The sequence below is a fragment of the Zeus faber genome (assembly GCF_960531495.2).
Source record: "Zeus faber genome assembly, chromosome: 15".
Classification (NCBI taxonomy): Eukaryota; Metazoa; Chordata; class Actinopteri; order Zeiformes; family Zeidae; genus Zeus; species Zeus faber.
In genome coordinates, this window is record NC_137194.1 from 4093925 (window position 1) to 4110804 (window position 16880).

A 16880-nucleotide genomic window follows, 5' to 3' on the forward strand; every position below is an offset into this window, starting at 1 on the left:
AGGACCTCCCCCAGATGACTGTCAACACACACACACACACACACACACACACACACACACACACACACAGTCCAAGATGGCTGCCAAGCTGCTCTAAGCTCCAGATGAGGGCGCTGTTCAACTTGTTTAAGTTGCTGCTCACTTGTTCTAGCAGATCGATCGAGATCCTCGATGACGAGGAGTGCGTCATCGAGCAGATCAGCAGCGAATCTATGGAATTGATCCAGTTTTGAGTGAACAGCTTCAGTCAAATGCTGTGCACCGGGCATCGTTGCCCGTGCGAATAAAGCTTTTCACTCAAAAGTACATCGATATATTTGGATCCATTTCAAAGATTCTGATCGATCACTTGATAAATAAGGGTTAGGTTACAAGTCATTTATATATATATATATATTACATATTATAATACACAATATTATGTAATAATCACAAGATCACCATTTATAGTCTGCACAGACAGAACGACAGACAGACAGACAGAGAGACAGAGACCGAACGACAGACTGACAGAATGAAAGACAGACATAATGACAGACTGACAGGACGACAGATAGATAGAATAAGCCAGACCAACATACGGACAGAGAGACAAAGAGGCAGTCAGACAGAACGACATACAGACAGGACAACAGACAGACAGAGCGACAAAGCGACAGACAGACAGGACGACAGACCTGCAGACTTGGTCTGCATTTTGCCAGTGCATTTCGTCGGGGTCGTATTGGAGGTCGTTGCCACGGAGATAACATCGTCCAATCATGTGCCGGAGTTTGAACGCTCCATAGAGTTTGATGAACCTGTGACCACACGCCTGGGGGAGGAGTTACGAATATTAATGAGTAGAAATGACAAAACACCTGGGGGAGGAGTTATGAATAGTTATTAGTAGAAATGACCACATGAATTGCAGTCGTATAATCGGACCTGAGGCCTTACGTTCTGGACACTCAGGTAAAGAGAGGGGCAGAGCTGTGTACCGATCACCGATGGTGGTGAGTTTGATCAGATAGCTGGGAGGACTACTGGACAGACCTGGGCAGCCCAAACAGGTAGTAAGGGTTTCCTGGGAACAACTGGTGGAGGACTCTGTCCAGAGTGATTTGAACTCTCACCTCTGAAGGAGCTGCTGCCACGTCCTGAAGGAGGCTGAGGACATGGAGCCTGAATGGACCCTGTTCAAAGCCACCATCATGGAAGCAATTGCTAAGAGCTGTGGTCAGGAGGTGGTCGGTGCCTGTTATGGCGGCAACATAAGGAGGTGAGGGAGGTGGTGAAGCTTTAAAAGGAGTCATTACGGGCTGGTTAGCGTGGGGAACTCCCGATTTGGCAGACAGGTACAGACAGGTCAGAAGGACTGCAGCAGTGGTTGGGGAAGCGAAAGCTCGGGTGTGGGAGGAGTTTGGAGAGACCATGGAGAAGGACGTTTGGCCTCAAAGAGTTTCTGGCAAACCATCTGACGGCTCAGGTGGAGAAAGCAGGACACCGCCCGAGCTGTAATCAGAAAGGGCGGGAAAGTGCTGACCTCAACTGAGGATATCATCAGGAGGTGGAGTGAACACTTTGAGGAGCTCCTCAAATCAGGAACGCCTCAAAGCTGTGACTCCTTTATGGCCACCACAGCCGTAGTGTGGTAAAGTGTGCGCACCATAAATGATGTCAATGCGGTGCTTGCGATAGCACTGGACAGCGATTTTGCGCTCCCAATTTTTGGAACTCCACGGAATACATTTCACAAGGGCGTAACTATGGTTTGAGAAGTGTGGGGTGCTTTCAATTCATATTAATACATTATTTAAAAGCTGAGTTCCTGTCGTAAAAAGGACATAAACTAGTCACTTTCTGTGTCGTAAAGAGGAGGAAGGAAATCTCAACAGATAGTCGGTCTCAATGAAACTGCCCCATCAATGATCTATGCAGGGGCGTTGCGACATCTACTGACCTTCTTCCCAGCAGCTCCTCAGTTTCGCCACTCCAAGAAGACTGTATAAAAAGCTGAGCTCTCCAGTGAGAACTGAGCACTTCCTCTGTGACATTCTGTTGTGTTGTTACACTGAAACTGCTCCTCTTGTACAACCCTGGATCCTCTTTTACAAGATTAACTACTTTATTTACCTAAAGTATTTGTCTCAGATTTCCTCTGTAACAGTTAGTCCATCCACAAAAAAAGTTTAAAGCTGTTTAACTTTAACAGTCTCTGTCCAAATATTTGGACTATTTTAATACCTTGGGACTACTTCGTAATGTTTACACCGGCAATTTGCACAAATGAAAGACTATATGTATTAAAAAAAACCTGCACTTACTACAATAAATATATGGGGTTTCCTCCACCTCACGTCAGTAAGGACCCCCACCAAAAACATGCACCCATCATCGTCTGACCAGCGATGGACACTTATCACCTGGTCCCCGGGCGCGTCCACGTACGCTGCCCACTGCTCCTGGCTGTGGCCCCAGAGGAAGGACAAGCCAGGATGGTTAAATGCAGAGGATCCATTTCACCGGCCACCATCAAAGCATGTGCATGTGTGTGTTTGCAAGCATGTGTTGTAGTGTGGTGTGTTGCGTGACAAATAAAGACTGTTTCTTCTTTCTTCTTCTTTCTTCTATACATATACATGTACAATACATTTTACACTTTCTATTTCAATTTTACCGCTCTTTTCTAGTTATTCAGATCCTTCAGGACTTCTTTGTAATGCTAACATCAGTTCTTTCAGTTTCCCCTGGTGGCTTGTGCACAGCACCCCCTGTCTTTTAGGAGAATATTGCAAAGGCATCCCCACAGCACTGCGTCAACCATGTATGCCCATCCTCTCTGGTAGTGCGCATGCCATGAGCCGCACGGCTTGCTTGCAGCGACTATAATGCAGGCTTAAACCAGACAGATACGCCCTTATTATTCTTTATTATTTATCCTTTTTAGACAGCGAGCCTTTTTGTTCTGTGTGTTTTATCAAAACTCTCGCCATGTCGGCAACCCACGGCACGAAAGACTCTCCCTCCCAAAACCCCAATTAGTGGGCAGAGACTCCCACAATGTGTTTTGTAGACTTGGAAAAAGCCTATGACCGTGTGCCCCGAGGGGTCCTCTGGGAGGTATTACTGGAGCATGGGATACCGGCACCATTGCTGCATACCATTCAGTCCCTATACAACCTGAGTGAGAGTTCTGTTTGTATCCTCCGTGTTAATACAAATCTGTTCCCCGTGGGTGTTGGGCTCCAGCAGGGTGCGCCTTGTCTCCTGTTTTGTTTGTCATTTTCATTGACAGGATATCAAGGCCGACTCGAGAGACAGAGTGTATCCAGTTTGCGGGGCTGTGGCACGGTGGCACAGTGCATTGCACTGCTGCCTCACAGCAAGAAGGTCCTGGTTTTGATTCTCACCTGGGGCGCTGTTGGCACCGTGCTCTGGCAGGTTATCTCACCAGGAGGGGCCTTTCTGTGTGAAGTTTGCATGTTCTCCCCGTGCTCAGATGGGGTTTCCTCCATCTACCATCAATAAGGACCCCCACCAAAAACATGCACACATCATCGTCTGACCAGCGATGGACATTTGGAACCAGGTCCCTGGGCAGGTCGACGAATGCTGCCCACTGCTCCTGGCTGCCCCCCCGGAGGAAGGACAAGCCAGGATGGGTCAAATGCAGAGGCCACCATCCAAAGCATGTGCATGTGTTGTAGTGTGGCGTGTCATGTGATGATTAAAGATTCTTCTAATTGAGGGTGGCACCTCTGCTTTTTCACTAGACAGATATTTATTAGTCCTTTTTATTTATTAGTCCTAGAAAAACAAACAGATAACTATCATACCAATACCAACAACTACAATGACAACAGCACCAACAACAAACAACGACAGAAAACCTCACCCAAACCATAAACTCATGTACATGGAAAGACATTAACATTGAAACAACAGACGACATGTATGACCCACAAACACAGAAAACAGAGTTAATTAAGTTCAGGAAAATTGGAACAGCAATTGGACACGTGGCCTCTTTCTTTCATGGTTAGGGCAGTAAATGAGGGACAAAAGGAGAGGGATGGAACGAGGAGGGTGCTGGGGTGCGTTCAAAGCAGGTTCTGGTGGTGTGTGTGTGTGTGTGTATGTGTGTGTGTGTGTGTGTGCATTTGATGTGTGTGATCTGTCCACTGGTGAGTGTACAGGACTTGTCCCAATTGGTTCTGGTGTATGAGGTCGGTATTATATCGTGGCGCCTCCAAGCAGAGGAAAAGACCCCCGAAGCCACCCCTGAATCCCGCAGCCGTATAAACACTCCAAGACCGCAGGAAAGCCCCGAGCACCCTGCCCTACAGCCACAGAAGACCCCCCCAAACCCCAGAGCAGCCGGGAGCCTGCAGAGCGACACCCACGCCCGGCCCCGAGGAGCGTTAATCAGTCCCAGAGAGCACGAGGAGACCCTGCACCCCTGAGGCGCACACATACACATACAAGCCGGCGGGGCCCCCATGCCCGCCAACGCCCCATACAAGGGCGAGGCTCTCCCCACCGCAACCGACCAGAGGCCCCATCCAGCCGCAAGCCCCGATCGCCCATCCACGTAGCCGAGTGCATTCAGCACAGGACACTAGGATGTCAGCAGCCCCCCCCCCCACCGACACCCTCAGACCGTCAGATATAAGGACATGGTTTAAAATAATTCCCTCGAGGCTCTTCATTACAATTGATGTGAAGTTTTCCATGCCCTGGGGATATGGTGTGTATCACGTGACATTTGAAAATGCTGTCCAAACACAGGGCTAAGTTGTTCCCTACACTCCGTCAGAACCCTCTGGTCCTGTCAGGACCAACTTACTTTCTCGGATTGATCTTTCAAAAGGTTCTACAAACCTCTTCAGCTGTTATGACCAAGGGCTGGCCACAGTCAAGTTGTTGTCCAATTAAGTTACATTTAGTGGAAAAGTCTGATGTATCAGACCTAGCATAGAATATACATTCTATGCTCGGTCTGATGCATCAGATTAAGTCATGAGCAAAGGTCAGAACATTCCCATTGTTACTAACGTCTTTTCTTCTCCTCCTTCCCTATTATTGTGTACACCTCCAGCCATGCCTGCCCTAAATCATTACTCCTCATCTTCAATTTGTATTGATGCTTGCAATCATTGGTTATTTGTCTGATTTCCTTTTACATAGCTTTCATTTGGGACACAATCCCCTGTTCAAAAGCCCACCTTTTATTTTTCAGCGCTACTTTGAGTTCCCTATTTACCCATTGTTTATCATTGGGAAAAACTGTAAAGTCCCTGTAAAGTGAATTGAGTGATTAGTTTCTAAACACATTATAAATGTGAGAAAGTAATTTCTGAAAACATGTGAAAAGAGTGAACAATGTAGTACTGAATTGTGGAGTCAGACCATCAAAGTGTTTCTCGGCATTTTCTCTCAACAGAGCGGTTAGACTTGGCATAGCTCCTCCCCCTAACACTGTATGAACACCAGGTCGGAAACAGAGCATCAGTGGTGAATTCAGTGCAGCTGACAGCCCAGGGTTTGGGATAAAACGCTGTTTTGGGAATAAACACATGGAGTAAAAGACGTCTACAGGGAGACCGTAGACATGCAAAGTCTGAAACCAGTTTCTCAGAACAGAGGGAACTGGCTTTTTTTTCATGATTTTGAAACCTATTTTTATATACTATATATATATATATATATATATATATATATATATATAGAAATTTGGATGGGTGGTGGTTAATAAAATATGTTTCTGAGGTGTGACAAACTCAGAACACAATTCTGTTTTCACTTTACAGGTACTTTCATGTATTTTTCTGGGATTACAGTCCACACAAAATTGTATATAGTGGGTCACCACAGAGTTGAGTTCTTCCAGGTCCCTGCAAGTGCCTATAAAGGTATTTCATGTTGTAAAGTCAAAACAACTGTTAAGGCACTTCATTTACTCCTCACTCCACTTGGTAATAGTTATTAACTCAGTTTTGCTGGATTTGAGCCTCTATTTGTGGTGAGGGACGAGGTGGACCATATTGTGATCCGAGTCCCCAAGAGGTGGTTTTGGATAGCCCCTGTAAGCATGCTTAATTGAATATAATATAATATCCTAGTTGTCATTGTACAAGTACAACAAAATTAAGTTTGCAGCTTCCATATTTTTAGAGTTGGTGTTTGAGTCGGCAACAGGAGGTAGATTACCTAAACGGTTGCGTACAAGAACAGTTAGGTGCATCTTGGTCGTCTCCAATTATTCCGACACCCAGCATTTCACAGATCTATGGCTGATGTTGATGTTTGAATCAGGGCAAACAAAGACATAAAATATGAATTTCAAACAAATAAATATGACGTGCCACAGGCGCCCGTTGCCACTGCACGGAGCCAGAAGCGGGGCTTTGCCTCACCAGACTTTGATCTGCTGAACTCACTAGAATGATTTGCTGCCGAGTGTGATGCAGTGGGGATGAGAGTCAGGATCTCCCAATCTGAGGCTGGAAAGCAGCTGGTCTGTCGGCCCATTCCACGCAGAGACGGGAGAGGGGGTTTGAACCCATGTCCTGCTCAGCTCATTACAGAGGTACTGACTGAACTATTGAACGGAGTCACAATGTTGAATTATTCTCCTTCATTGCAAGATTCTCAAACAAAGCTGCACATAAATATCAATAAAAACGTCCCCTTTTATTTGTAAACTGAACTTTACAATGATCCTGTTAATTTACAATAAAATCATCAAACCAGAATGAGCTGTTTGTGTTTAGTATTTTGTCTCTGTGTCAAATAGGAATCAATAGACCACTCCCAGTTGGGAGGAGACGGGGTCTCCTCCCAGTTTGGAGGAGGCAGACCCAGGAGTTGCTGGAAGGGTTATATCTCCCAGCTGCATGGGAACGCCTCAGAATTCCTAACCCTACCCTAACACTAGGGGAGGAGTTTTGAATATTAATGAATATAAATGACCACACGACTGGGGAGGAGGATCAGAGAGCGAAGCACTAACATCTGATGAACTTTGTGTCGGACTCAAGCTCCTTCTCAGGAACTAGAAAGGCATGCTGGGAGATCTGGGTCAGTCCATAAGCCTGATAATGGAGAACGCTTCCCATTGAACACACTCACCAGGACACGCCCACCAGGAAGTTTTTGACTTGCGACTGACACACCCAGCCACATGTCCTCAACCATGTCCTCATCTTCATTCAGGTCCAAGTCTGAAAAAGAAAAAAATCTGTAAGATATCCGTAACCTTCATGAACGGTTCCAATATGGCCACCCAGACTTCTCATTATGAAACTGAACTAGCAATGCCCCGTCTTCCATTCTAACCCTACGCTAAGCTGAAAGATAACTTATCTTAAATTAAACGTTACAAGGCAACTTAACCAGCAGAGAGGAGAGAAGGCAACTTATCCAACAACCAAGAAAGAAGGCAACGTTACCAGCACAGGCGAGAAGGCAACTTAAGACAGAGGCATCATTTAAAAGAAGTAGAACTTTTTGACCGAAAAGAGAAGTTCAGAACAACAGCAGAACAACGGCGGTGATTTGGATTCTTTCAGTGTTTTCGGTCCAAGAACCTGAGGCGAACTCTGTGTGTTGTGTTTTGTTCGCTCTGAGAGCTCATCTTGTCTCTGATTGGGGGGGGTGGACTTCAACCTCCTTTTCTTTTCTCTTGTTTTCATCTTAAATTCACCAAAGCCGCAGCCTACTCCTCTTGCCGCCATTGTTGTTTTTCTGTTTATTTTCTGTTTCTGGTAATTCACTCTGGAAATAGGTGCCACAGAATCACTCTGTTGCATGGAATGACATAAAGAAATGAACAGAGTTCTTATTGAGTCTGACATTCGTTTTCTGGGACATTTTCTCTGGTGGTTCTTAGGTATTTTAAAATATGCCTCCACCTTTAACCAGCAACTAAGAGAGAAGGTATCTTAAGGCAACTTAACCAGCAACCAGAAGGCAACTTAACCAGCAAATAAAGTTTCTAAATAAAAGGCAAGCAAAAAATGTATGAAACTGAATGACACGCCTAACCACAGAACGTTTTTGCTGTGTGCAGATTATTTCCGTTTGAGTCAAAGATTAACTAACCCTAACCTGCTGCCAACTACTAACCCAACCCTAACCTGCTGCCAACTACTAACCCAACCCTAATCTGCTGCCAACTACGAACCCAACCCTAACCTGCTGCCAACTACTAACCCAACCCTAACCTGCTGCCAACTACTAACCCAACCCTAATCTGCTGCCAACTACGAACCCAACCCTAACCTGCTGCCAACTACTAACCCAACCCTAACCTGCTGCCAACTACTAACCCGACCCTAACCTGCTGCCAACTATGAACCCAACCCTAACCTGCTGCCAACTACTAACCCAACCCTAACCTGATGCCAATTACTAACCCAACCCTAACCTGCTGCTAACTACGAACCCAACCCTAACCTGCTGCCAACTACTAACCCAACCCTAACCTGCTGCCACTTACGTACCCAACCTTAACCTGCTGCCAACTAAGAATCCAACCCTAACCTGCTGCCAACTACTAACCCCACCCTAACCTTCTACCAACTACGAACCCAACCATAACCTGCTGCCATTTACTAACCCAACCGTAACCTGCTGCCAACTACTAACTCAACCCTAACCTGCTGCCAACTACTAACCCAACCCTAACCTGCTGCCAACTACTAACCCAACCCTAATCTGCTGCCAACTAAGAACCCAACCCTAACCTGCTGCCAACTACTAACCCAACCCTAACCTGCTGCCAACTACGAACCCAACCCTAACCTGCTGCCAACTAAGAATCCAACCCTAACCTGCTGCCAACTACTAACCCCACCCTAACCTTCTACCAACTACGAACCCAACCATAACCTGCTGCCATTTACTAACCCAACCGTAACCTGCTGCCCACTACTAACTCAACCCTAACCTGCTGCCAACTACTAACCCAACCCTAACCTGCTGCCAACTACTAACCCAACCCTAACCTGCTGCCAATTACTAACCCACCCTAACCTGCTGCCCATTACTACCTCAACCCTAACCTGCTGCCAACTACTAACCCAACCCTAACCTGCTGCCAACTACTAACTCAACCCTAACCTGCTGCCAACTACGAACCCAACCCTAACCTGCTGCCCACTACTAACTCAACCCTAACCTGCTGCTAACTACTAACCCAACCCTAACCTGCTGCCAATGACTAACTCAACCCTAACCTGCTGCCAACTACTAACCCAACCCTAACCTGCTGCCAACTACTAACCCAACCCTAACCTGCTGCCAACTACTAACCCAACCCTAACCTGCTGCCAACTACAAACCCAACCCTAACCTGCTGCCAACTACTAACTCAACCCTAACCTGCTGCCAACTACTAACCCGACCCTAACCTGCTGCCAACTACTAACCCAACCCTAACCTGCTGCCAATTACTAACCCAACCCTAACCTGCTGCCCACTACTAACTCAACCCTAACCTGCTGCTAACTACTAACCCAACCCTAACCTGCTGCCAATGACTAACTCAACCCTAACCTGCTGCCAACTACTAACCCAACCCTAACCTGCTGCCAACTACTAACCCAACCCTAACCTGCTGCCAACTACTAACCCAACCCTAACCTGCTGCCAACTACAAACCCAACCCTAACCTGCTGCCAACTACTAACTCAACCCTAACCTGCTGCCAACTACTAACCCAACCCTAACCTGCTGCCAACTACTAACCCAACCCTAACCTGCTGCCAATTACTAACCCAACCCTAACCTGCTGCCCACTACTAACTCAACCCTAACCTGCTGCCAACTACTAAACCAACCCTAACCTGCTGCCAACTACTAACCCAACCCTAATCTGCTCCCAATTACTAACCCAACCCTAACCTGCTGCCCACTACTCACTCAACTATAACCTGCTGCCAACTACTAACCCAACCCTAACCTGCTGCAAACTATTAACCCAACACTAACCTGTTGCCAATTACTAACCCAACCCTAACCTGCTGCCAATTACTAACCCAACCCTAACCTGCTGCCAACTACTAACCCAACCCTAACCTGCTGCCCACTATTAACTCAACCCTAACCTGCTGCGAATTACTAACCCAACCCTAACCTGCTGCCCACTACTAACTCAACCCTAACCTGCTGCTAACTACTAACTCAACCCTAACCTGCTGCCCACTACTAACCCAACCCTAACCTGCTGCCAACTACTAACCCAACCCTAACCTGCTGCCAATTACTAACCCAACCCTAACCTGCTGCCCACTACTAACTCAACCCTAACCTGCTGCTAACTACTAACTCAACCCTAACCTGCTGCCCACTACTAACCCAACCCTAACCTTCTGCCAACTACTAACCCAAACCTAACCTGCTGCCAACTACTAACCCAACCCTAACCTGCTGCCAACTACTATCCCATCCCTAACCTGCTGCCAATTACTAACCTAACCCTAACTAAGCCTTACCTACTGCCCACTACTAACTCAACCCTAACCTGCTGCTAACTACTAACTCAACCCTAACCTGCTGCCAACTACTAACCCAACCCTAACCTGCTGCCAACTACTAACTCAACCCTAACCTGCTGCCCACTACTAACTCAACCCTAACCTGCTGCCAATTACTAACCCAACCCTAACCTGCTGCCAACTACTAACTCAACCCTAACCTGCTGCCAACTACTAACCCAACCCTAACCTGCTGCCCACTACTAACTCAACCCTAACCTGCTGCCAATTACTAACCCAACCCTAACCTGCTGCCAACTACTAACTCAACCCTAACCTGCTGCCAACTACCAACTCAACCCTAATCTGCTGCCAATTACTAACCCAACCCTAACCTGCTGCTAATTACTAACTCAACACTATCCTGCTGCCAACTTCTAACTTGACCCTAACCTGTTGCCAATTACTAACCTAACCCTAACTAAGCCATACATGCTGCCAACTACTAACTCAACCCTAACCTGCTGCCCACTACTAACTCAACCCTAACCTGCTGCCCACTACTAACCCAACCCTAACCTGCTGCCAAATACTAACCCAACCCTAACTAACTCTAACCTGCTGCCAATTACACAACTTTAACTGCGGATTAGGGTTAGGAGTTTTTAACAGATTTTCTCCTTCACGTCCGTAACACACAGCAAAGCCACTGCTCGCTTTACCCAGAACGCACTGCAGCTTTACCCAGAACGCACTGCAGCTTTACCCAGAACTGTTAGAAATAATTTGGCACCTCTGGTTGGAAACAGTTCTTTGTGACCAGTCGCGCAAATGTTGCTCCTGTACTTTTCCATTTGCGTTCATGTTCATGTTGTTGTTTGTTGGCCTCTGGTTGGAGTCAGTTCTTTGTGATCCATATGTCCTTTTGTGACCACTTGTGTAGATTAGACTATATAAGGGTCCAGGGAAGAAGGATCGAGGCTTCCAGAGGCTTCCAGGCTTTTTCCACGCTCGGCTCCTGGAGCCCGGGCTCAGACTTCGTGAACTGAGCCTGCTGTACTTTCTGATTCTGCCCGACAATAAATTTGACCAACTCCTAAATTTGTGCTCCGCTTCTGATTGACGCTCCAACCCACCAACGAACACGTGGAGAACCTCGAAGGTAATTGTTATACTTGAATTGATCAACAGAAGTTAAGTAATTGATTGAAACAGGTTAAAAAGGTTTTCTACAACTGAACACTTGGTGATCCTTCAAGGAGGATATATAATATATATTTTTCTCCGAACAATTGGTGACCCCGACGTGATTTGAACTGAACAACTTAAAGTGAGGGTTCTCCAACAGAACGTACTGCAGCTTTACCCAGAATGCACTGCAGCTTTACCCAGAACTTACTGCAGCTTTACCCAGAATGCACTGCAGCTTTACCCAGAACGTACTGCAGCTTTACCCAGAATGCACTGCAGCTTTACCCAGAACGTACTGCAGATTTGCGGACAACGGCAGCACTACTGCATCAGTGACGTATTAGGAACCATCTCGTGCATAAACTCTTTGACAACAATATTTAAACGAAAACGAAAACATTAAGATATGAAATACTTCATGTTACACAGACCAGTTCATATTCAAGGGCATTGCCAACCTGGGGTCTGCAGCCTTCTTTGGGCCACGCTAGGAGTTGCAGGAGGTCTGCAGCAAAATTATTAATATTTTTTTTATTATTTCAATGTTTTAATATCGCTTTTCATGTCTTGTTTCTGGTCTGAATACCAGTTACTACATTTTGATGACGATTATTTTGAGTTTCTTTTCTCAATACAGTAATCAAATCATAGTTTGACTAACAAGATTTAAATAGAAAAATCTATTTATTGAGTAAAATTTTAGTTACATTTTAAATTGCGATTTACCCTGACACCGTCAATTTATTTGGTTATCAGTATTACTATTGATTTGGTATTGATTACCTGAGCCAATCAGGTTCATCCGTGTGCTGTCCGACTGCTTGTTGCTGATTGGGCAGCTGAACACTCCTCCTGTTTGATTGGCTGCCACATCAGGCTCTGCCTCCTCTTTGGGAGCACCAACCAATAGCCTGCAAGAAGTTAGATCACATGATGACACTGTCACTGACACGCACACGATGGACACAGACTGTTGTGTCTCAGCTTGTGAATTTTCAGACAGACAGATGGTGAAGGACATAAGACAGACAATGACAGAGGAAGGAGAGAAGGAATGAAGGACACTCTGACCTCCCTCTCCCTCCCTCCCCATCTCTATATCTCCTCTCTGAATAGCCAAATACACTGTGTGTGTGTGTGTGTGTGTGTGTGTGTGTCTGTACATTTGACCTCCTGTCAAAAAGACAAAAGCAGCTGCAAAGCATTGTGGGGAATCCAACTACAAGGTTGATTAGTGGCAGAAAGAGGCTCTGGTGCTCGTTACTGTGTGTGTGTGTGTGTGTGTGTGTGTGTGTGTTCCATTAGCAGCCAATTCAATTACAGAGACTTTATTATGGTCAACAGGATAGCGAGAGACAGAGCAAGCGAGATTTTATATATATATATATATATAAACTCTAAATATGTAATATATGTAGTAATAGTAGTATCTGTAATATAGTGTGTATATGTAAACACTATATATATATATATATATATATACTTTATACAGTATATAGTGTTACTATATACATATATATGTAAACATATATATATATATATATATAAACTATTATATATATATACTGTATATCTTTTGTGTTTATATATATATATGCTCTGCTAAATGACTAAATGTAATATATACACTTTTGTTTGGGCAAAGTAAACATGTTTCCCATGTTAATAAAACCTTTTGAATTGGAAAGATAGTGGGATAGCCAGATGGATAGAGTGATAGATGGAATGATACAGGTAGGTAGATGATAGAGTGATAGATGGAATGATACAGGTAGGTAGATGATAGAGTGATAGATGGAATGATACAGGTAGGTAGATGATAGAGTGATAGATGGAATGATACAGATAGGTATATGATAGAGTGATAGATGGAATGATACAGATAGGTAGATGATAGAGTGATAGATGGAATGATACAGGTAGGTAGATGATAGAGTAATAGATGGAGTGATACGGGTAGATAGATGGATAGAGTGATAGATGGAGTGATACAGGTAGATGGACAGATAGATTGATACAGGTAGGTAGATGATAGAGTGATAGATTGAGTGATACAGGTAGATGGACAGATAGAGTGATACAGGTAGGTAGATGATAGAGTGATAGATGGAGTGATACAGGTAGATGGACAGATAGAGTGATAGATGGAGTGATACAGGTAGATGGACAGATAGAGTGATAGATGGAGTGATACAGGTGGATAGAGTGATAGATGGAGTGATACAGGTAAGTAGATGGATAGAGTTATAGATGGACTTACAGAAATCTCCTTCCTCTCCGTTGGTGCAGAGCGACAGAGAAGCCAAACAAACTTCCTTGCGATCCTTTCTTCAGCAGCGCAGAACGAGTGTCCAGGTTGAAGGCCGCGAGCCGCGGGGAGAGAGAGAGATCCAGGAGGAGGAGGAGGAGAGAAAGAGAGAGAGTCATGATCAGCCTCCCACATCTGGACCCAACGCTCTTCCTTTCCTTTGTCTCTGTCGCTCCCTGCTTCGTTCCTCTGCTCAGAATCCTCAATGAACTCATCCCTCGCTCTCTCCTCCTCCTCCTCCTCCTCCTCCTCCTCCTCCTCCTCCTCTCTTGCAGTGCATGCTGGGATTTGGCTGTGCGAGCGAGAGCAGCTGGTGAGAGCGAGTGGAGCTCAATCTATAAAATTGTACACTTTCTATTTTTCCTCCTTGACGTTAGCCTGACATCGCCCTCTCCTCCCCCAAACCTCCCTGGGACGGGGCCCCTCCCCAACTCGCTCGGGGAGGGGCCCCCGCGGCTCTTCCGTCCTCTGGGACCGAACCCCTTCCCTCCACTGCCGCTGCGTCTCCCGCTCTCCACCCAAGTGTCGCTGGCTCTTGAGGAGGTCCCCCTGTCCCTCCCTTATCTCTACCTTATCTCCCTCCTTTTCTCTCCCACAACATCTCGCTCTCTCCCTCTTTCCTTCTTCCCCTCATTCCTCTCTCCTCCCTTGCCTTTCCACTGGACCGTACTTCTGGTCCCCCCGGTTCTTCCTCACCTCTAATAACCTCACTCCTCTCTTCTGCCTACCTTGCACTCCCGCTCCTCCTTGTTGTTCTCTCCTCTCTCTTCTCTCGCCCTCCTCCTCCCTCACACAAAAGATCCCCAGTTGAATTCGTCAACAGAACTAAAAAACAAAGAAGTACAAAAACGCTGCTTTTTACAGTTTCTTTTTAACGTAGGTTTGATGTTTTGCATAGACAGTTAGTTCAAAGTTTGTGTAACCAATCAGTACAGAGTAAAGACAGACCAATCAGCGAAGAGTTAAACCAGACCAATCAGTGAAGAGTAAAGACAAACCCATCAGTGCAGAGGAAAGCCAGACCTGGTTTTACTGGTCCATTTTTTAGGTAGGGTGGTGGGGGGCTGCTGCTCGCAGTGGAGGGGTGGGGGTTGTTGGGAGTGATGGAGGCTGCAGTCTCTGGTTGCTGGGGTTGATGGGGGTGATGGAGGTTGCAGTCTCTGGTTGCTGGGTGTGATGGAGGCTGCAGTCTCTGGTTGCTGGGGTTGTTGGTTGTGATGGAGGCTGCAGTCTCTGGTTGCTGGGGTTGTTGGCCAGCACCAACAACCAGCCGTCAGGCTCTGTAGTTGCACCGTCAGGCTCAGTATGGTTGTCTCTGAGGTGCAGCTCCTCTCTGCTCTGCTGGAGGCGTCGAACTCGGTCCTGATCCGGCAGAGCTGCTGTTTGAGGTGCTGGGTAAAGTGAGCGGGCGGTTGGCCGGAGAGCAGTAGCTCCTTCAGCTCCACCGGCTCCACCTCCTGCAGGGACAGCCTCTCTCTCCTCTGGGACACCCTGCTCTCCAGTCGACGGCTGTGCTTTGAGCTGTCTGCTGCAGGTTCCTCTTCTGGCCGCTCCTCTAATGGCTGCCCCGTCCCTACCGCACTGTCCGGGCCCAGTCTCCGTTTTTCAGCCTCTGCTCGCGCTCTGATGGGACGGAGGTCCTTCTGGACGGAGCTGAGACTGGCCTAGGTTCCTTGGAAGGGGATCGTCCCAGTTATAACAGACGTTGACGGGGAGAGGTGGGGCCGTCACCGTCCTCCTCCTCCCTGTTCCTGTGCTGCTTGTGGTGGATTGCACAAGGCTCCGTGCCAGGGCCTCGGCGTTCTCTGTGGCCGGCGGCAGGTTGGTGAGCCCCAGCTACAAGCCAGGCTCTCTGGGTTCTCCCTCTTGGCTCTTGCTTCTTGGCCCGGGCACTCCTCATCCCAGAAGCGGGCGGAGCTCTCCCACCCTTGCGTCCACCGCGGTGTCCGCTGATGCCCCCGCAGCGGCTACTTGGCGAGCCACTGTAATTTGCAGGAGGCGAAGCTTTGTGTAAGAGATAAACAAAAAAACGTCCCCACAGACCAAGGCGCTGACCTCGCTGCTGCTCTGCTTTCTTTTTGGTGTCGTCGCTTCTTTGGTTTCCTTCTGACCTCAGCTCCCTGCTCCTTCTTACGCCACTTTAGCTTCTCTGAGTCTTTTCCTTCCCTCTCTCATATCCTTCACATTTTTCCTCCGGAGACCCTGTCTTGCTCTGCTTTAGGTTGTACTGCTTTCAAGGTGTGTCAGGTTTATCTCACCTCAGCACCGTTTCATTTGGATTTTCTTCAGTGAAACATGACCTCCCTCTCCCTCTCCCTCTCCCTCTCCCTCTCTCTCTCTCTCTCTCTCTCTCTCTCTCTCTCTCTCTCTCTCTCTCTCTCTCTCTCTCTCTCTCTCTCTCTCTCTCTCTCTCTCTCTCTCTCTCTCTCTCTCTCTCTCTCTCTCTCTCTCTCTCTCTCTCTCTCTCATTCCTCCTCCTCCTTCATCACTCATCTCTTCCTCTCGGATATTGTTTTGTGTTGTTCAGTGGAAGGATTCTCTTCTGAAGGTAAGACTGACTGACTGACTGGTTGACCAACTGACTGACTGGTTGACTGACTGACGGCTGACTGACTGACTGATTACCTGACTGACTGATTACCTGACTGACTGATTACCTGACTGACGGCTGACTGACTGACTAATTAACTGACTGGTTGACTAACTGACGGATTAACTGACTGACAGCTGACTTACTGACGGATTAACTGACTGGTTGATTAACTGACGGATTAACTGACTGACTGACTCGTTGACCAACTGACTGACTGACTGACTGATTAACTGAGTTGTTGACTGACTGACTGATTAAATGACTGACGGCTGACTGACTGAATGACTGGTTCACTGACTGACTGACTGGTTCACCGACTGACTGACTG

The 16880-nt window shown here is 46.8% G+C and overlaps 1 protein-coding gene across 1 annotated transcript in view; it reads right to left on the minus strand.

Moving 5' to 3' along the window:
• Positions 1-14078, minus strand: part of LOC307240670 (integrin alpha-3-like) — a gene marked incomplete at both ends in the record, with an annotated part of 34008 nt that extends 19930 nt beyond the window's left edge. The window contains 4 exons of the mRNA XM_080014510.1: positions 678-814; positions 7114-7205; positions 12435-12562; positions 13912-14078. Of these exons, the coding sequence (XP_079870636.1) occupies positions 678-814; positions 7114-7205; positions 12435-12562; positions 13912-14078 (524 nt within the window). The remainder of the gene's footprint in view (positions 1-677; positions 815-7113; positions 7206-12434; positions 12563-13911) is intronic.
• Positions 14079-16880: the final 2802 nt, after the last annotated feature.